This window comes from Oratosquilla oratoria, chromosome 1 (genome assembly GCF_046742065.1).
Source record: "Oratosquilla oratoria isolate Oo_2021 chromosome 1, ASM4674206v1, whole genome shotgun sequence".
Taxonomy (NCBI): domain Eukaryota; kingdom Metazoa; phylum Arthropoda; class Malacostraca; order Stomatopoda; family Squillidae; genus Oratosquilla; species Oratosquilla oratoria.
The window spans coordinates 77322197-77343794 of record NC_134777.1 but is presented as its reverse complement, the minus strand read 5'-3'; the positions used below and the strand labels follow the sequence as shown (position 1 = coordinate 77343794).

The following is a 21598-nucleotide window of genomic DNA, read 5'->3' as shown; positions in this document are numbered from 1 at the left end:
GTGTGATACATAAGTGTGTGTGTTTGTATGTCTGTTTCTACATATGGAAATATGGTTGTATGATAAAATCTACATCGCAAAGATGAATATTAGGTGGTTCCAAAATGGTGACATGCTTTCATGCAGTGCGGAAGGAATTGAAAGTGAATTGATGTTATGTTTACCGGGGAACCAGTGTCTATTAAAACTGAAAAGTGTGCAGCATCCGATGTAGCAGCAATTGTCAAAGCATGAATCCAAGTATCAGGGCTAGAGAGGGTATATACAGGAAGGGCTTGGGAGGGAGCTGAGTGGGTGGTAGTTGGCAAAGAAACACCATTGGAAAGCTGGGTGGGTGATTGTCAGTTGAGAGAAGAGTGACGGGAGGAGGAAGAAGCACATGAGGTGTGGGGGAGGGAGGTTGTGAACTGGAACGTTGCTATCGCAGGGCACATCACCTGTCGGTGAAATGAAAACACCCACCATAGTAGTCACAGCACTGATCTGAAGGAGTGGATAGATGTTTCCAACATCTAGTGGTAAGGTGGCCAGATTGTTCACAGAAATGGCAAATGATGCCTGTTCTGGAAGGTGAACGTGTACGTGAACAAGATGCGTAACAAGAACAAGGCGTGTGAGTTCTCATGTGAAATGGTATAACTTGAGCGGAACTGACTGGCCATTCTGAGACCGTGATTTCTCGAAATGTTATGTTTGGAGGAAATACAACTGCGCACACTTTTTCAAATGTGTCAGAGTGTAAGCGGGAGAGGAATGCAAAATATGAAATAAAGGATACTGCATTGTCTGAAGTCATGTTATTAGAAACCCAGGCAGATGTCTTTAAGGCACCTCTAAGTTCACTTTTGAGGCTGGAGGCTTGTTTGAGGGACTTCTCCTTTGTGAAGTGGGGACCTTTGTTAAAAGCTTTGGCTAAGTTGTACAATGGGATAATGAACCTACTTGATCAAGTATGCCAAAGGATTTCTTGAACTGGTCTACGAAAGTAGAGTATGACAGGGTTTCAGCAAATATATCCGATTGAAGGATATCTCTGGCATGAGTGTTGTCAAGGTCGACTCGGCTCTTAAGGATGGCAATCTTTTGTATATCATTAGTAATTTGACGGTGTGAGATCTTAGCCTCAACATCCGAAATTAAGTTGTGCACTGCAGTTTTTTGTCCGTTGAACAAAGGTAATGAGGATGTATCAGTCACCAGTGTCACAGTGGCATTCATATTTGGACGAGAAGATTTAGTGGATGAAGAAGCTATGACAGAAGATTAGGCTAGAGCAGCAGTAGGAAGTGTTGAAGGCATTGTAGGCTGAGAGTTGTTACGCTTACTCTTACGTGTCATAAATTTTATTCAAAAAGAGGTATTTCACCTGGAGGTGTCAAAAGTAAAATTTACCATGCAAGTGAAGAGAAGAATAATGTGTGGGAAATGGAAGGATGATCGCCTTTATAAGGACATACAAGGGTAGACATACTGGGGACCTGAATTGTGTACAAAAGGATTACTAACAGTATGGGTAATAATATTAAAACACAACGTACATGTATGTAGAATGATTATTTGAAATAATATAAGAAAATAATTAACACAGTAAAAAGATAGGTAGATCGAATGGTTACAGTTTTGAACGCGCAGGACACTGTTTTTTTTTTTTTTTTTTTTTTTTTTTTTTGGTTGCTGGAACCAATCAACAGAGTGTTTCGATGGATACTGTTACGAAAATAATTGCGAGATGGAGGATGTTTATGTAAATGGATGTGCAATGCCGAGGGAACACTATTCACTACACACTAAACATAACACAGAGTACTAAATATAACACAAGTAAAACACAAGACAACTAGTAAGGAACGAACTGAACAAAATTTTTGAGTCACAAGAACAATGAAAAAAATAATAAATGTTAACCGAGTTCGTAGCGGTGACATCAAATGGAGGGGTGGTTGAGGTGGCTGAGGCTCGGCGGCCAGGAGATCCAGAAGACAAAGAAGGGCAGGGAGTAGCAGGCTACTCCAAGGTGCTGGAGATGACTGGTGCAAGGAGGGTAACTAGTGGTGGTTGGGAGGTGGAGGAGGCATAAACCGGTGTATGCAGTCACGTTAGCTGGTAGCGGATGGGAAAATAAGATTCGATGGTGGTGGTGCGCACTGGAGTTCCACGGGTAGGCCACGAAGCTGAGTGCTGGTGTATAGTCACTGGTAGCAGGAAAGTTGGTAGAGGTGGCCCTAGATTTAGTGCTTGGGTATGGGGCAACCCAGGACAGCATTGGGCGGTGATACTGTGTAGAACAAAGGAACACTAGAAGAACAGCATATGCGTATAGTAGGAATGGACAGCGTTGAACAGAGTGTGAGTGAGGTGCTTGATGAACCGTGTATATGCGAGTGGGTAGGTGTGAAGGTGTAGTTTGGTCCAGGACGAAGCAGTGTATGTATGATAAAACGTAGATGCAGGGATGGCTCTTTTGAACACTAAGCTGCCAGAAGAAGAACGTAGAGCAGCATAGGAAGAACGACAAAACACTTGTCAAGTTCGCATACACCAGAACACAAGAGATGATGACACAAAGAAATCCATGCACACTCGTCACTCATAATGAAATATTCTATGACCACTGCTGTCTACCATTTGTTGTAATGTCGTCAATGGACGACTACAATAATTGATGGCGAAATGAAACTGTGGTTCTTGAAGGTCATTTTATTGATATAACTAAGTTTATATACACCGCCTGCCCACGAAGGCCTATAGAATGTGACTGCTTACCCCAAGTGTGGGTATGCGCTTGAGACATGGATGGCGTCATCTTAGTTGCCAGCTATTACAATTATAGATTAATGTATTTGTACATATTTCAAATTATCTTGTACTACTCGAACTGTATACAAAATTGATTTTATATATACTCGTGTGTGTATGAATGCAAATATTAATAATTACAATGTTACGTAAATATGGTTGTGGTGTGGTAATCAAGACAGACATATTGAGCGCGAAGACGTTAGAGGGTGGTATATAAGTGTGTTCGTACGTCTGTTTCTACATATGGAAGCATTGTTTTATGTATAACACATGCTCTAATAGAGAAGGTACAACCACAAGAGGCGCTTTAGGATGTGAAACATCCTGATTATTATGAAATAATATAATCTAAATGAGTCAGCCCTTCATTTACCATTTTCTGTGGATGACAGACATCTCCCAAGCACTCCATAATTTATGAGTGTATGTATAAGAGATGGAAAGATCATCAAATGTGCATTTTTAGAGATCACGATTCGTTCATAGTTACTTGGAATAAAATGTTTGAGAAACTGGCATATCGCATGCTCTGCCAATGAGAGTTCTTCATTCTGGATAGAAGATGGAGCATGGTATAGCTCCTTTTACATAATTGGTGGGAACATCTCTAAATGGTAAGGTTGGACTTGTGCCTGACCACTTGTTATAGGATGGATGAATACAAAAGCTGGACTTCAAGCATTTCATTGATAAGTGTAACCCTACCTTTAATCTGCCGCCTCCCACCAAAGAGGCTCTTGTTTTCTGGTCACCCTAAATAGCCACCAGCACCACCATTATTACCTCTTGATACAACACCACCTTGTCCCCTCTCAGCCTCCTGGCACATACAAGTACATCACCACCCTATATTCGATCCGGTAACTCGCCGGGGATACATTGAGGAAGGGGTGGGGGGAAGGGTAAGTGCGCCTGTGCACACCGTCGCGGCCCTAAGTCCCCACCCCACCCCCCATGGGCTGACAGGCTGCCACCTCTGCCGTTCTGACTGATTGTCAGTGTCACTACACTCCCTCCATCTCCTTCGGTCTCTTGGGACTCAAGCTTGTTGACAGATGCGGGTTGGTCACATCTGGCTCCCTGTTGGTGCTGCATCCTCCTCCTCCTCCTCCTCTGCCTCCTCCTCCTCTTCCTCCTCCTCCTCCTCTTCCTCCTCCTCCTCCTCCTCCTCTTCCTCCTCCTCTTCCACCTCCTCTTCCTCCTCTGGTAGTCATTTAGGTCTCGGGACAAACATCGTGATTGCAACCACTGCTATTATTATCACCACTACCATCACCACCACCACCACTACCTCATCACCATTCCTGCCATTACCCCCACCACCACTATCCCCTCACCATTACTGTCACTACCACCACCACCATAATTGCCATCACCATCACTACCACCACCACTATTATCACCACTACCACCACCACCACCACTACTACCATCACTAATACCATCACCATTACTACTACCACTACTGCCACCACCATTACTACCACTACTACCACTACTGCCACCACCATTACTACACCACTACTACCACCACTATTACTACTACCACCACTATTACTACTACCACCACTACCACCATTATCACTACAACTATACTACCACTACTAACACTACCACCAGCATCACTACCAGTGTCACTACCAGCATCATACCATCAACATACCACTTCATTTGGCTTGTAGACACTCATCCTAACCACCACTATCAAATATAGTCTACCAGCACCTTCAGTACTAGTCCATTGTTCCCACTTCTCATACAGTTGGTGTTGTGTTGTTTGTCCTAATGTTTTATTCTGGCCTCCTGTCCAGTGTGGCTTACTTCATGCTTGCTCCCACAAACCCCATCCTGCTCCTCTTGTTTGCAAGCCTTGCACAAAGAATACAAACCCTATTCAGAACAGCTTTGGACAGCCTTGTTCAGCAGGATGACATACTGGAGCAATTTTGTAGTGACTAATGAGAGACTTAGGGTATGGGTAGACCCAAAACTGAAATTTGTTTTCATTGCTTAAGACTCCTCTTCATTGTGAGATCTGTTCAGCATTCTGTAGCTGAATACAGTAGTCATAATTTAGAACAAGATACATTAGCCTTGTCAGTATGGTGATGCACTTAATGGATTATTATTTGAGTTTGCTTTGTTTTATCATAGGGATCAATTGTGGGTGTCTGCCAGTAGTGATCCTGCAAAATGTCAGAGAGCAGTGTCTCCTCTCTGCTTGTCAACTCCCTAACTTCCCTATGGGGGTGCACCCCTTAAGGCCAGACATGTGGTCTCTGGACCTAGGATCTCATTCCTTTCTAGGATCTCGTTCCTTTGTCAATTTACATTAGATCTAACAGCTGGCATCAGCACGCCTATTCCTATAAGCTAGTGATATAAAAGCAGTCCCACACTTTTACAGCATGAGCATCAGGCCAATGTTTCATCTAACAATGATTGGCAGTGCCTGGATATCATTATTAGCACTTTAGGACTGTGGGTTATCAGTGAATCTTGAGGCAACAATTGTTTTTATAATTATTATTATTGTTGTTGTTGTATGATATTCAGTAGAGGAGGGATAAAATGGGGTTTCTATCAATTCAAGATCTTGTTTGCTGATTAACCTTCTTCTGAAAGTCATCCTGGTTTATTATGGAATGTACAGATAGTCTATATTCACAATCAGTGGTGGCTCAGGGTGAAGTGAAATGGGAGACTGCAAACATTTATGGCACACTTTCAACATGTTCAACATCCCAGGAAATTATACTGTATTTAGAGAATACTGTTTGAGGAATAGTGTGTGTGTTGACACTGTTGTATATGTTTGCATGTTCCCCCCTCCTAATTACTTCTCACCATGAATCACCACTGTATACAAAAATAGTAATGTGGTGTGTTCTGTCAGCAATGGAATTGATATTTTCTGACTTTTCAGAGTTTTTTTGGATTCGGCCAAAGTGCCGATATCGAAATACAGCTAGATGGGGCCGAATCTAGAAAAATGGCAGAAATCAAGTCGGAAGATGGAAAGAAAGAAAAATATTTTCTCTATTATGATGGTGAAAGTGTATCAGGAAAGGTAATTTATTTTCTTTGTTATTTTGTTTTGCTTATTATATTCCAATATATTTTTAACTTTGTAAAAAAAGTATAAGAATGAAAAACAAAAGTATAAAGATTGATGGGTATACATATCTGTGCATTAATTTTCTTTCTACTACTGTATTATTCTTAGTGTAGCTGCTTTAATTGTATTAGGTATTTGAGAATGTAGAAATCATGCTATATCCCACTGATTTGATCTGAAATTTTATGTTTTATCTTCAGGTTAATGTATCACTCAAAAAGCCAGGAGGGCGTTTAGAGCATCAAGGAATAAAGATAGAGTTTGTTGGACAAATTGAACTTTATTATGACAGAGGTAACCACCATGAATTTACCTCCTTGGTCAAAGAACTAGCACGGCCTGGAGAGCTGACACACTTTGCTTCATTTGAGTTTGAATTTAACCAGGTAGAGAAGGCATATGAATCATATTCAGGAACCAATGTCAGACTTAGGTAAGCACTAATCTGTCTGTTTACAAAGTTAATGGTAGTATAAACACTGTCTCCCTCTCTCTCTCTTCTCTCCTCTCTCTCTTCTCTCCTCTCTCTCCTCACTTTCTTCTCTCTCTTTTCTCCCATTTCTCTCTTCTCTTTCTGTGTGTGTATTTACCTAGTTGCATTTTATGGGAAGGGGAGCTATGCTCGTGGTGTCCCGCCTTTGTATCTCATAGTGTCTAGTTTGCTCTTAAATTCATGAGTGTTTTTTGCACACTATTTTTTCATCCAGTTTGTTCCAAGTGTCCACCACTCTATGTGGAAAACTGTTCTTCTTCAGATCTCTTCTATAACTATGTTTTTTGAGTTTCTTTCCATATCCTCTTGTGTTTCTCTTGTCCCAATTTAACAAGTCCTCTCTATCGAGTATTTCTGTGCCCTTCATGATTCTATAGATGGTCAGTAGGTCGCCTCTTTCTCTTCTTTGCTCCAAAGTCGGTAGCTCCAATTTAGCCAGTCTCTCCTCATATGACAAGTTTGAAAGTGCAGGAGCCATTTTTGTGGTTGCTCTCTGAATTCTTTCAATTTTCTTTATATACCTTTTGGTATTGGGTAACCACAGTGTCGCCACATATTCTAATCTAGGCCTTATCAGTGTGAATAATATTTTTTTAATAATTTCTTTGTCCAAATATGTGAATGCCACTTTTATTGATCTTGGCAAGTTATAGGATTCTCTGACAATTTTGTTTATTTGTTTGTCAGAGGAGTTGTTTGAGATAATAACTCCCAAATCTTTTTCAGATCCCACTTTCTTTACCTACTGATTTCCAATTTTTATATTGTCCTGATATTCTATTTTTACTTTTTCTGAATTCCATTATGCTACACTTCTTAATGTTGCAGTCCACTTCCCATTTCTGACTCCACTTCCAAACTTTATTCAGGTCTTCCTGTAGTGATTTGCAATCCATTTCAGTTTTTACTTTCCTTAACAATTTAGCATCACCTGCAAAGAAGCTCATGTAACATTCCACATCATCATCCATGTCATTCACATAAATAGCAAACATTATTGGAGCCAATACAGATCCTTGCAGAACTCCACTGATCACCTCTGAGTACTACTCTAATTTTTCTACCATTGAGGAAGCCCTCCATCCATTTTAGCAGGTTAAGTTGTATTCCTACTATATGTTCAATATTTTTTTTTTTTTTTATAAATTTTTATGTGGTACCTTGTTGAAAGATCAGAGGAGGGATTGAGGAAGCTGGTGGCAGAGTTTGGGAGAGTATGTGATAGAAGAAAGCTAAAGATAAATGTGGGTAAAAGTAAGGTGATGAGATGTACAAGGGGTAAAAGTGGCAGTAGACTGGAAGTGAACATTAAGGGAGAGCGACTGGAGGAAGTGGATAGTTTTAGATACTTGGGTGCAAGTGTAGCAGGAAAAGGTGGAGTGAAGGTGGAGGTAGAATGTAGATTGAGAGAAGCGAGTAAATGCCTTGGTGGTTTAAAGAGTGTAATGAGGAATAGACATTTGGGAATGGATGCGAAGAGGAGACTGTATGAAGGAGTGATTGTGCCAACAGCACTGTATGGGGCAGAAACGTGGAACATAAGAGAAGAAGAGAGAAGGAGTTTGAATGTGTTTGAGATGAGGTGTCTGAGAAGTATGGTGGGGGTTACTAGGCTAGATAGAGTGAGAAATGAGGAGGTGAGGAGGAGAACAGGGGTGAAAAAGGATTTGGGAGATAGGGTTGATGAAAGAATATTAGGATGGTTTGGACACATGGAAAGAATGAGTGAAGAAAGACTAGTAAAGGAGGTATGGAAGGCAGATGTGGAGGGAGTGAACATGAGGGGACGTCCTAGGATGAGGTGGATGGATGGGGTGAAGGGGGCTTTGGGGAAGAGGGGAATGTCTGTTGAGGAAGGAAGGGAGAGGACGGAAGACAGAGGTGAGTGGAGAATGGTTGTATATGGATGATGTTGTGACTGCATGAGGAGGAATGGGCGGGGAAGTGGGGGGTGGGGTAGTATGTGTGAGTAAATTTTGACGCAGCCCGAAGGGATTTCTCCCCGTCCTCGCCTTATATGCAAAGGGGGACGGAGAGGGGGGGTCGCCGATTAAATGAAGCGGCCTCGCTGTGGATGTACTGTGTCTTGCGACACTGCTTCTGACCCAGGGCAGTGGACAAGGTGCAGGGATGACCCGTCATCCAGGAGGTGCTCAGATGAGAGGAAGGGTGGGAGGGGTGTGGAGTGTATTTAGGGATGAAATGGGTGGGAGTGTTTTTGTGCCTTTCCCTTTTTGGCTACCTCCCTTGGAAGGGGGAAAAAGCCTTGGTATATGTATGTACCTTGTTGAAAGCCTTTTGTAAGTCCAAGAAAACATGATCAGCCCATCCATCCATTTCTTGTATTATATCTATTAGTCTTGAGTAAAAAAAGATATTAAGTTTGTGGTACATGATCTTCCCTGTCTGAACCCAAATTGTCTTGGATTTATTATATTATTTTCTTCCAGGTGTTTTACCCATCTATTCTTGATAATTTTCTCACAAATTTTGGCTATAGTGCTTGTTAGTGAGACCGGTCTATAGTTAGTTGGTTCTTCCTTGTTTCCTCCTTTATATATTGGTACAATGTTAGCATTTTCCAGTCTTTTGGTGCTTTTCCTTCTTCAAGTGAGCAAGTTATGTATTTTGTCCATTAGTTCTTCTTTGCATTCTTTTAGAATCCAATTTGCAATTCTGTTGGGGCCATGCGATTTCCTAACATCAAGGTTTGTTAAATGTTCCATTATTTCTTTTTGTGTTATTATTTCGCTCATGGGGGGAGATCACACTTCACTTCCTTCTCTCTAGTGAAAACCGACATGAAGTGATTATTCATGGCTTCGGCCATTTCTAGATCTTCTGTGTATTCTGTATTTCCTTGGCATAGTTTCACCATTTCCTATTTATTTTTAAGTTTACCATTCACATATCTATAGGATAGTTTGGGTTGCTCTTGTATTTTTCTATAATGTCTCTCGTAGTTCCTTTTTCCTCTCTTTACACTTTTAAATACTCCTTTCTATAGTCTATATATATTTGCCAATTTTCAGTTTTTTTTTGTTTTTTTTTTATCTTTTCTCCATCTTTTGCCTCACTGCATCTTCTTTTAAACCAGCATTTAATGTACACTCTTGTTTCTGTCTTTGTACGTGCCTATTCACTCCATTATAGTTATCCATCATCTCTTCCGCTTTTGTCTCTAATTTTTCCCAATTTGCATTCTGAAAGAATTTCTTTAATTTTCCAAAGTCCGTTTTGTTGTACATCAATCTTTCCTATATTTTCCATTTCTCTCCATATATATTTTTTCTATTAGTTCAGTCTCAATAAGTATATGGTCACTCTTTCCAAGTGGTGTCTTGTATTCAATTTTATAAACAATTTCAGGTTCCATTGTAAATATTAAATCCAGTCCCGACGGTTACTCATTATTTCTGTATCTAGTGTTTTTACTGACCCACTGTGTCATTGTATATTCCATGGTCATGTCCAGTAATACATTACCCCACAAGTCTTCTCCGCCTTTCACTGTCATTTCCTCCCAACAAATTTCTTTGCAGTTAAAGTCCCCCATAATTACCAGGTTACCTCCGCCCATTAGTATCTCATTTAATGAATGCCTTGTATCTTCTAGCATTTTCATATGCTCATTCTCTTTCCAAGCGCTTGTTTTTGGGAGCACATAAATCACCACAAACTTTCTACTTTTCATGTCCTTGTCTTCGACTTTTATCATGATCAGTTCTACATTGCCTTTGCCCTCCATAATTTTTGTCACATTCAAGTTTTTCTTGGCCAAGAACCTGATTCCTCCCTGTTTCTCATTTCAGTTTTTAATCCAGTAATTGTATAGCCCTTGTCCAACATTAATGGGTGGTATTGAACCCCTTAATTTTGTCTCCACATTTCCCATTATTTCTGGTTTTTCTTCTAACAGGTAATCATTAAGTTCATTCAGTCCTGAAATTAATTAATCAATATTAGCATAGGCCACTTTTAATTTTTTCTTTGTCCATCTTTTTTTTTTTGCTTCGCCCATTGTGATGTACCATTTTCTCAGTATCAGGTCGATTACCCTCCAATTGAATTCCTTTCTTTCGGTCTCCATTCTCTTTGCATTTTTTTCCATAGCTTCATCTGTTAGTGTCTTCTCTTTTCTAATTCTTCAACACACATTTCTCTTTATCCATATCTTATAGTAATGTTCACTCCTTCTCAACTTACTTTTTATAATGTCTTCTATTACCATTTGTGATCTTAGTTTTATCTTTTGGGGTTGATTTCTTTCCTTAGAATAATGTCCTATCCTATACACATCATCTATGTCTTTCTCTTCTTCCCGATCCCCATCCTTAATTTCTTTTAAGATTGGTATTGCTTTTTCTTTTTCTCCCCAGACCATGTTTTTCTCTTAGTCCATATACCACAATACATTTTTTTCTATCCACTGCATCTCTAACCCAATTTGCCTTTTCTTTAATCATTTGAATGATTGTATCTTTTTCATTTTCCTGCATTTGTTGTTGGACTATTTCTTGAAAGGCTATTTCTTAATTTTCTCTGTTTACCTTTTATTTCTTAATCTTGGATACTTTCCTCACCTAAGTTTTCTTCAGTTCTTTCAGTCATTTCTTGTATTTTGTTATTTACCTCATTTTTTAGGTTTTAACTATTGGTAGTATCATTAATTTTCCTCGTTTCATTTTCATGCTTCACCTCTATTATATGATTTTTCATTACCTTAATTTCGATTCTTAGTTCTGAGTTTGTTTTTCTTAGGTCAGAAATCTCAATGTTAGCTTGCGCTAAGCAATCCATTAATTCTACAATTTCTTTCCTTAGGTCCATGATTTCATTCTCCCACCATTTTCTATTTTTGCTCATTTCTCTTTCTATGTCTAAGATTCAACTTAAATTCCTTCTTTCATACTTACCAAATCCTGAGAACGATTCTTCATCATGTATTCATCTAGTCGCTAGAGTTAGGTATCGCCTGTTTACATTGTATTTCGACATGGCGCCCCTAGATGTCTCTGCTTTCAAGTCATCATTTGATTCAAACTTATCGTAGTTTTCCCTAATTTTTTTCGTATTATGTCTAACTAGCACTGTAGAGACTTCATTGTGGACACCCACAATTGCTCCCCTCCCATTCATTACAAACCAAGTTTTCTTTTGTTGTATAACCAAGAAATTTCCTCTTCTGCGGAGCACAAACAAAGAAGATTTTTATGGATCTGTAGCTTGTGTGTGTGTGAATTTACCTAGTTGTATTTTATGGGAAGGGTAGCTATGCTTGTGGTGACCCGTTTTTGCATCTTGCAAGATCATGTTCTTAAATTCTTATACAGACGCTCCTCAACTTACGTTTTAGTTACGTTCCGAACGGCCGAACGTAAGTTGTTACTGTACTATACATCCGTAAATTCTATTACCGTATCTTATAAAACACCCCTAAATCATTAATTATACACACAACATTGTAAAATAATAACATTAATTTCAAATAAATGAAATTCAAGCAACATAAATTGAGATGGTGGAGGAGGAGGGGGAGGAGGAGGAGGCAAGGCATGTTCAGTCTGTCGTTTGCGCCATGTAAACAATGGACGCAGCGTCATGCATAAGTATCGTTTGAACTACGGAGAGCGCGCTAAACTAAAAAATTCACTCAAAAATTTTTTTTTTACAATTTTTTTTTTTACAGTCAGTTCAAACATAAAATTGAAAAAACGTAAAACGAATGAACGTAAGTAGAGGAGCGTCTGTATTGTGTTTGCACACACTATTTTTTCGTCCAATTTGTTCCAGGCATCTATCACTGTGTGGGAAGCTGTTCTTTTTCAGGTCTCTTCTGTAGCTGTCCTTTTTGAGTTTCACTGCATGTCCTCTTGTTTTTCCTCTGCCCCACTTTAATAAGTCCTCTCAATCAAGGCATTCTTTTCCTTTTATAATTCTGTAGATGGTTAGTAGGTCCCCTTATTCTCTTCTTTGTTCCAGTGTCAGCAATTTCAGTTTGGCTAGTCTTTGTTCATATGTCAAGTTTGAAAGTGTTGGGGCCATCTTTGTCATTGCTCTTTGTATTCTTTCTAATTTTCTTATATTCTTTATGAAGCGGCCTTGCTGTGGATGTGCTGTGTTTTGTGACACTACATCTGACCCAGGGCAGTGGACAGGATGCAGGGATGACCCATCATCCAGGAGGTGCCAAGATAAGAGGGAGGGAGGAGGGTGGAGGGGAGTGGAATATGTAGGGAATGGAATGGGTGGGAGTGGTTTCCATGCCTTTTTCTTTTTGGCTACCCCCTGTGTAAGGAGGAAAAAGCCTTTGGTATATGTATGTATGTATGTTTTTTGTACTGGGTGACCATATCAACACTGCATATTCCAGTTTTGGCCTTATCATTGTTTGTAAAAAAAAATTTATCATTTCCTTATCCAGGTATTTAAAAGTCACCTTTATTGATCTCAACAAATTATATGTTTCTCCAACTATTTTATTTATATGTTTATCTGGTGACATGTCTTTAGTGATGATTACTTCTAGGTCCCTTTCAGAATTTACTTTCTTTACTTCTTTTCCATCAAATTTATATGATATGATATGGTTTAATGTCACAAACTCCTCCCTATTGGAAGGCTAAGACGTTGCCCCTCACAGAGGACTTTGTAGCATGGAATTTAGTGAACCCTGTCTTTGGTTCTACTTCGCTGGTGGCAGGATTCGAACTGCCATCTCCTTGACCTTCACCGCAAGTAACGACGCCCTAACCCACTCAGCCAGCAGGCTTCCAATTTAATAATGTCCTGATATCCTATTCTTGCTTTTCCCAAATTCGATTATACTGCATTTCTTGATGTTGAATTCTGCTTCCCATCTCTTGCTCCACTCTGAGACATTGTTCAGATCACTCTGTAATGAGTCACAGTCTATTTCGGAGTTTATTCTCTTTAACCCCTTCCATACGGTGCCGCCTACGTAGGCGGCATGAGGAGCAAGTGGATACGCGAGGCTGCCATATCAGTGTCTTGATTATATTTATTGTAGTTGCCCCTGCATAATGACATACTCTCTAAACTGTCTTCATCACATTTTCTATGGTTATCAAAATTCACGGGTGAAAGAGAGAACGATCGATATAAGCGGTGACTATTTTTTATGATGCGAGTATTATGACGAAACATCATACGTCTGGCAGCTAATGCTGCCCGCGAGATTTTGGCCCGTAGTGAAGTGGTTAATAACTTTGTGTCATCCACAAAGAAGTTCATGTAACATTCAATACTTTCGTCCATGTCATTCACATATATAGTAAACATTATTGGAGCTAGTACTGGCCCGTGGGACGCCACTACTCGTTCCTTCCCATTTTGAATATTTGTCTCTGATCACTACTCTCATTTTTCTTTCATGTAGGAAGTCCTCCATCCAATTCAATAATTTTCCATGTAAGCCTCCTATTGTTTCCAGTATATAGCAATTTTGTGTATGGTACCTTATCAAATGCCTTTGTAAGTCTAGGAAGGCAAAGTCTGCCCAGCCATCCCTTGCAATATATCAATCAATCTTGAATAGAAACAAATCAAATTAGTGATACATGATCTTCCCTGTCTGAATCCAAATTGCCTCGGGTTCAGTACATTGTTCTCCTCCAGGTATTTTGTCCATCTAACTTTATGATTCTCTCACAAATTTTAACTATTGCACTAGTTAGGGACACCAGTCTAATTTGTTGGGTCTTCATTATTTCCCCCTCTTATATATTGGCACAATATTGGCATTTTTCCATTCTGGTAATTTTCTTTCTTTGAGTGAGCATTCAACAATTTTGTATATTTTTCCTGTTAGTTCATCCACACATTCCTTTAGTATCCAGTTTGCAACTCCATCCAGGCCATGTCATTTGTTAATGTCCAGCTTTAATATTTGATTCCTTATTTAATTCTGAGTAATATTCCCTCATTGGAGGAAATCTCACTTCATTTCTTTGATCACAGTTTTGTAGATTTTCTTGTTCTTTGGTGAATACAGATTTGAAATGTTTGTTAGTAATATCTGCCATTTCTATATCTTCTGTGTATTCTCTGTTACTTTGAAGTAATTTAAGAATTTCCAGTTTATTTTTCTAGTTTGGCGTTTACATACATATATAATTTGGGTTGATCTTTACATTTGTCTATTATGTCCTTTTCATAATTTCTTTTTTCTTCCCTACATATTTTTGCATGTTCATTTCTTAGGTGTATATTTTTCATTTCTCAGATTTTATTTCCTTTTTTCTATCTTTTCCAGGCTTTATCTCTTCTGTCTTTTGCTTCACTGCACTTTTTATTGTACCAGGATTTTATGTATACCCTCTCCTGTTTTTGTCTAGGTACATACTTGTCCCACAGTGCCTTTTCCAGATCCATAAAAGCCCAAAAAACATCCTTACCTTTTCTTATAGCTTTCTCACATATGTCTTACCACAAAAATCTGATCTAAACAATCTCTACCTGTCCTAAATCCACACAGTTCCTCACCAAATACTCCCTCTTTTCCTTTTCTAATCCTCTCAATCAAGATCCTCCCATAAGCCTTCCCAACTACACCTAACAAGCTAATCCCTCTGAAACTACTACACTCACACTTGTCCCCTTTTCCCTTGTAAAGTGGAACTATACAGGTACTCCTCCAGTCCTCCGGCACTCTACCCTCTCTCCAGCAAACATTAAATAACCTCACCAGCCAGTCCACCATCACTGTAACTCCTTTTTTTTTTAGACATTCTGCATGGCATCCATCCAGACCAGGTGCCTTACCTGCTTTCATCATCTTAACAACTGCCTTCACTTCATCCTTCCTTATTTCTCTTCCATTATCCTCACTCATCACTTTCATTTTCTTAGCACTTCCCACTGTAACTATCTTTCCCTCCCTATCCTCCTTCACATTTAGCAACTCTCTAAAATATTCTGCCCATCTTCCCCTTACTGCGTTCTCTTCCATTATCATTTCTCCATCTGCACCTTTTACCTTTTCGTCTCTACTTGATTCGCCTCCTCTTCCTCTCTTAATTTCTTTCCAAAACATCTTTTTATTTCAAAATTTTCTGTCATACTCTTCCTCCATTTCACATCTGCTCTCCTCTTTGCCTCCTTTACCTTTCGCTTTACTTCTCTTTTCTTTTCTTTGTATCTCTTATGACTCCCTTGTCCTATTTTGTAACCAATCTGTGAAAGCTTGCTTCTTCTCTTCTACAATCTTCTTTGTTTCCTTATCCCACCATTCACTACCCTTCTATTTCCTCCTGTCCTTCTTGTTCCACACACCATCTTTGCGCACTTTGTGACTCCCTCCGGATATATGGGATAGGAGGAAAGCTTCTAGGAGCTGTCAAGAGTTTTTACGAGAGTAGTAGAGCATGTGTCAGGATTAGAAATGGAGAGAGTGAGTGGTTCGAGGTAAAGGTGGGACTTTGTCAAGGATGTGTTATGTCTCTCTGGCTTTTCAACTTATACATGGATGGGGTGGTGCAAGAGGTAAATGCAAGGGTGGTGGGTCAGGAATTGGAGATGGTTAAAGAAAATGGAGAAAAGTGGGAGGTGAGCCAGCTCTTGTTTGCTGACGACAATGCGCTTGTAGCAGGATCAGAGGAGGGATTGAGGAAGTTAGTGACAGAGTTTGAGAAGGTGTGTGAAAGAAGGGAGCTGAAGATAAATGTGGGCAAAAGTAAGGTCATGAGATGTACAAGGGGAGAGAGTGACAGCAGGCTGGAAGTGAGCATTATGGGTGAAAGACTGGAGGAAGTGGATAGTTTTAGATACTTGGGTGCAAATGTGTCAGGAAAAGGTGGAGTGAAGGTGGAGGTAGAATGTAGATTGAGAGAAGCAAGTAAATGCCTTAGTGGATTAAAAAGTGTAATGAGGAATAGACATTTGGGAATGGATGCTAAGAGGAGACTGTATGAAGGAGTGATTGTGCCAACAGCACTGTATGGGGCAGAAACATGGAACATAGGAGAGGAAGAGAGAAGTTGTTTGTGTCTGAGATGAGGTGTCTGAGAAGTATGACAGGGGTTACTAGGTTGGATAGAGTGAGAAATGAGGAGGTGAGAAGGAGAACAGGGGTGGAAAGGGAGCTGGGAGATAGGGTTGATGAAAGTATTAGGATAGTTTGGACTCATGGAAAGAATAAAGAAAGACTAGTAAAAGAGGTATGGAAGGCAGATGTGGAGGGAGTGAACATGAGGGGATGTCCTAGGATGAGATGGATGGATGGGGTGAAGGGGGCTTTGGGGTAGAGGGGAATGTCTGTTGAGGAAGGACAGGAGAGGACAGAAGACAGGGGTGAATGGAGAATGGTTGTATATGGATGATGATGTGATGCATGAGGTGGAATGGGTGGGGAGATGGGGGGTGAGGTAGTATGTGTGAGGAAAATTTGACGCAGGCCGAAGGGATTTCCCCCCGTCTTCCCCTTTTCTGCATGGGGGGGGGGTCACCGATTCAATGAAGCGGCCTTGCTGTGGATGTGCTGTGCCTTTCGACACTGCCTCTGACCCAGGGCAGTGGACAGGGTGCAGGGATGACCCGTCATCCAGGAGGTGCTAAGATAAGAGGGAGGGTGGAGGGGAATGGAGTGTATTTAGGGATGGAATGGGTGGGAATGATTTTATGCCTTTTTCTTTTTGGCTACCTCCCTTGTAAGGGGGAAAAAGGCTTGGTATATGTATGTATGTACATACTTGTCCACTCCTTCATTATAGTTTTCCTTCCAAATTATTCATTTCTCTTCCACCTTTGTTTCTTCATTATTAAATTTTCCCAATTTGCTTCTTGAAAGAATTTTCTAAGTTTTCCAAGATCTGTTTTGTTGTAAATAAGTCTTCCTTTTCTGTGTTTTTCAATTATATCTATATTTGTTTCTTCATTTAATTCTAGTAGTAGTATGTGATCACTTTTTCCAATTGGTGTCTTGTATTTGATTTTATCCACAATTTCAGGTTCTGATGTGAATAACAAATCCAATCATGAGGGTTCATTGTTATTTCTATATATGGTATTTTCCTTGACCCATTGCATCAATGTGTAATCAATGGTTATTTCCTGTAATATGTTTCCCCAGTGATCTTTTCCACCTTTCACAGTCATTTCTTCCCAACAGATTTCCTTCGTTCTTTAGTATTTCATTTAGTGTTTGTCTTGTGTCTTCCAGTATTTTGGAGCGTTCACATTCATTCCATGTGTAAGTTTTAGTTGGGACATAAATCACTGCATACTTTCTATTTTTCATATCTCTATCCTCAACTCTTATCATAATCAACTACACAGTCTTCTCTCCTTCTGTGATTTTTGTCGCATTTAGGCCTTTCTTGGTTAGCAACATGACTCCTCCACCCTGCTTTGTTTCTGTTTCTGATCCAACAATCATATAGTCCTTGGCCTATACTATTTGGTGGTAAGGATCCTTTCAATTTTGTCTCCACAATCCTTATTATATCTGGTTTTTCTTGTTCCAGATAATCATTCAATTCATCTATTCCTGATATCAATCCATCTATGGTGGTATATGTTACCTTTAATTTTTTCCCTTTTCTGCCTTTTCTTCTTGCTCCCGCATTTCCTCCCTTATGTACCATTTCCTCAGTCTCAAGTCCATCACTCTCCAAAAAATAACTTTCTTTCATTCTCTGTTCTTTACTTGTTCTTTTCCTTAGCTTCCTCTTTTAGTGTTTTTTCTTTCTCTTTTTCCTCGTCACTCGGTTCCTTTTTCATCCATAAATTTTTTAAGTTATTACTTTTTGCTAGTCTGTCTGCATTTGTTAATATTTCTTTAGCTATCCTCTGCATACATGTATACATATACCAAAAACATTTTCCCCCTTACACAGGGGGTAGCCAAAAAGAAAAAGGCATAGAAACCACTCCCACCCATTCCATTCCCTACATACTCCACTTCCCTCCACCCTCCTCCCTCCCCCTCATCTTGGCACCTCCTGGATGACATCATCCCTGCATGCTGTCCACTGCACTGCAAGACAGCACATTCACAGCAAGGCCACTTCATTAATTTGGTGACCCCCCCCCCTCCTCCGTCCCCTCATGCAGAAAGGAGAAGACAGGGAGAAATAACTTTGGGCTGCGTCAATTTATTTCTCATACTCCCTCACCCCCCATCCCCCACCCACTCCCCCCTAATGCACCATAGTATCATCCATACACAACCCTTCTCCATTCACCCCTATCTTCTGTCCTCTCCCGTCCTTCCTCAACAGACATTCCTCTCTTTCCTAATGCCCCTTTTACCCCATCCATCCATTTCATCCTAGGACGCCCCCTCATATTCACTCCTTCCACCTCTGTCTTTCACACTTCTTTTACTAATCTTTCTTCACTCATTCTTCTCATGTGTCCAAACCATCCTAATACTCTTTCATCAACCCAATCTCCCAACTCCCTTTCCACCCATGTTCTCCTCCTGACTTCCTTATATCTCACTCTATCCAGCCTAGTAACCCCTGTCATACTTCTCAGACACCTCATCTCAAACACATTCAAACTCCTCTCTTAGGTTCCATGTTTCTGTCCTGTATAGTGCTGTCGGCACAATCACTACTTCGTATAACCTCCTCTTAGCATCCATTCCCAATGTCAATTTCTCATTACACTTTTTAATCCACCAAGGCATTTACTTGCTTCTCTCAATCTACATTCTACCTCCACCCCACTCCCTTTCCTGCCACATTCCCACCCAAGTTAACTAACCACTTCCTCCAGTCTCTCTCCCTTAATGCTCACTTCCAGCCTGCTGTCACTCTCCCCCCCTTGTACATGTCATCACCTTACTTTTGCCCACATTTATCTTCAGCTTCCTTCTTTCACACACCTTCTCAAACTCTGTCACTAACTTCCTCAATCCCTCCTCTGATCCTGCTACAAGCGCAGTGTCATCAGCAAACAGCAACTGGCTTATTTTCCACTTTTCTCCATTTTCTTTAACCATCTCCAACCCCTGACCCACCACCCTTGCATTCACCTCTCACACCACCCCGTCTTCTCCTTTTCTGCATGAGGGGACGGAGAGAGGGGGTCTCTGAATTAATGAAGTGGCCTTGCTATGGATGTGCTGTGTCTTACGACACTGCTTCCAGGAGGTGCCAAGATAGGAGGGTGGAGGGGAGTGGAATATATGGTAAATGAAATGGGTGGGAGTGATTTCTATGCCTTTTTCTTTTTTGGCCACCCCCTGTGTAAGGGGAAAAAAGCTTTTGGTATATGTATGTATGTACTAAATTTAATCACTTTCCTACATCACAGTTCTACCACTCGCCATCACCCCCTTCCTTTTGTTTACGGCTAGGTATTGTGCCACCTGTTCGTCAAAGAATCACTAGATTTAGCATTAGCTCGCTGAGCATTCTAAGGCACATCTGATTCGTTTGACTGTCAGTATTTACCTAGTTGTATTTTGCGGGAGAAAAGCTAAGCTCGTAGTGACCCACAGTTATGTCTTTCCACATCCAGTTCTTTCTTAAAATCATGTATAGTTTTAGCACTCACTCTTTTCTCTTTCAATTTGTTCCATGTATATATTACTCTGTGTGGAAAGCTGTTCTTTTTCAGATCTCTTCTGTAACTGTCTTTCTTATGTTGGAAACAATGTTCATCTTCCCTCACCCCTGCTGGGTGTGTAACCCTGTAGGCCTCAGTCCTCAGACTAGACCTGGGATCTAGATGCAGGGCTTTGGAAAAGGGAACCTTGAGTTTGCAAATTGAATGGTTAATAATTCCAAGACTTGTTAATGTTAGTTATTTCAATATGTTTAAGACTTGCAGTCCAAAAGATTTATTACTTTTCATATTCCAGGTACTATCTGCGTGTGACCATTGTGAGGCGGCTTTCTGACGTTGTTCGTGAAATGGACCTTGTAGTACACACTTTGTCTTCCTACCCAGAACTCAATAATTCTATTAAAATGGAGGTCGGCATTGAAGACTGTCTTCACATTGAGTTTGAATACAACAAGTCTAAGTAAGTTTTAGAGCTTTTTGGTGTATGTATGTAAATTATGTGCAGTTGGTATTTTAGGGTTTTTTGTGAAATGCTTACAGACCAGTCATGTAAGTATTCTTTCATGTTTGAAAATTAAGCTCCACTAGATAAAATATATATATATATATATATATATATATATATATATATATATATATATATATATATTTATAAAATATGATTTTCTCTCTCCCTTCCCTCCCTCCATCTCTCCCCCTCTCTCTCCCCTTCTCAAAGGATTACAAAGGCGGAGCATGCCGACAGGAGACCTTTTGATCCATATCTAGGTCGGATGTGAAAAAAAAAATCATATTGATAATAAAACAATAAATAAAAACTATAATAATGTAAATAACAAATAAAATACATAAATGCATAGGTATAGTTAAATAATAAACAAACAGGTAAGTAGTAAATAATAATAAATTGACATATAACTAATAATAAATGAAAATCAGACAGACAAATGATAACAAAACAAAAACAAATAATATAAGATAAATTATAATCATTACAGCATCTCACTTAGGTATTTATCTAAATGATTCTTAAAGCTTCGAACTGAACTACATTGCACTACCTGTGCAGGAAGGTTATTCCATTCATTAACTACATGGTTGGCAAAGTTGGTTGGCAAAGTTGTTTCTACCTACTTCCAAATTGAATCTATTTCCAGACAGTTTGAGACCATTGTTTCTTGTCTGATTCTCATTCAATGTAAAAATTTTGTCACTTTTGATGTTGTCAATGCCCTTTAAAATCTTAAAGACCTGTATCAAGTCACCTCTGAGTCTACGCTTTTTTAGGGAAAACAGATTCATTTGTTTTAGTCTATTTTCGTATGATTTATTTTTGATATTTGGAATCAGTTTTGTGGCTTGCCGTTGTACTTTTTCCAAATGTGGACGAACTAACGATTTATATAGCTTGTTAATGAGTGATGGACTTTTGAAATCAAAAGATGTGGCAATCAGTCCCAGAATCTTATTTGCTTTCCCAGAGGCTGAAATACACTGCTTGGATGATTTGAGGTCGTTACTGATAATTACGCCGAGATCTTTTTCACTATCCACTTGTGTTAACGAATTTCCAAATAATTTGTAATCGTACTTACTGTTATTTTTACCTATGTGCATTACCTTGCATTTACCTGTGTTAAATTTCATTAGCC

At 39.7% G+C, this 21598-nt stretch overlaps 1 protein-coding gene across 3 annotated transcripts in view; it reads left to right on the top strand.

Annotated features, from left to right (window-relative positions):
• Vps26 (vacuolar protein sorting 26) overlaps window positions 1–21598 on the top strand; it is a 161998-nt gene that overhangs the window by 84386 nt on the left and 56014 nt on the right. For all 3 annotated transcript variants that reach the window (XM_076212332.1, XM_076212288.1, XM_076212239.1), the window contains 3 exons: window positions 5726–5869; window positions 6118–6350; window positions 20242–20406. In XM_076212332.1, coding sequence (XP_076068447.1) covers window positions 5726–5869; window positions 6118–6350; window positions 20242–20406 — 542 coding nt within the window. The remainder of the gene's footprint in view (window positions 1–5725; window positions 5870–6117; window positions 6351–20241; window positions 20407–21598) is intronic.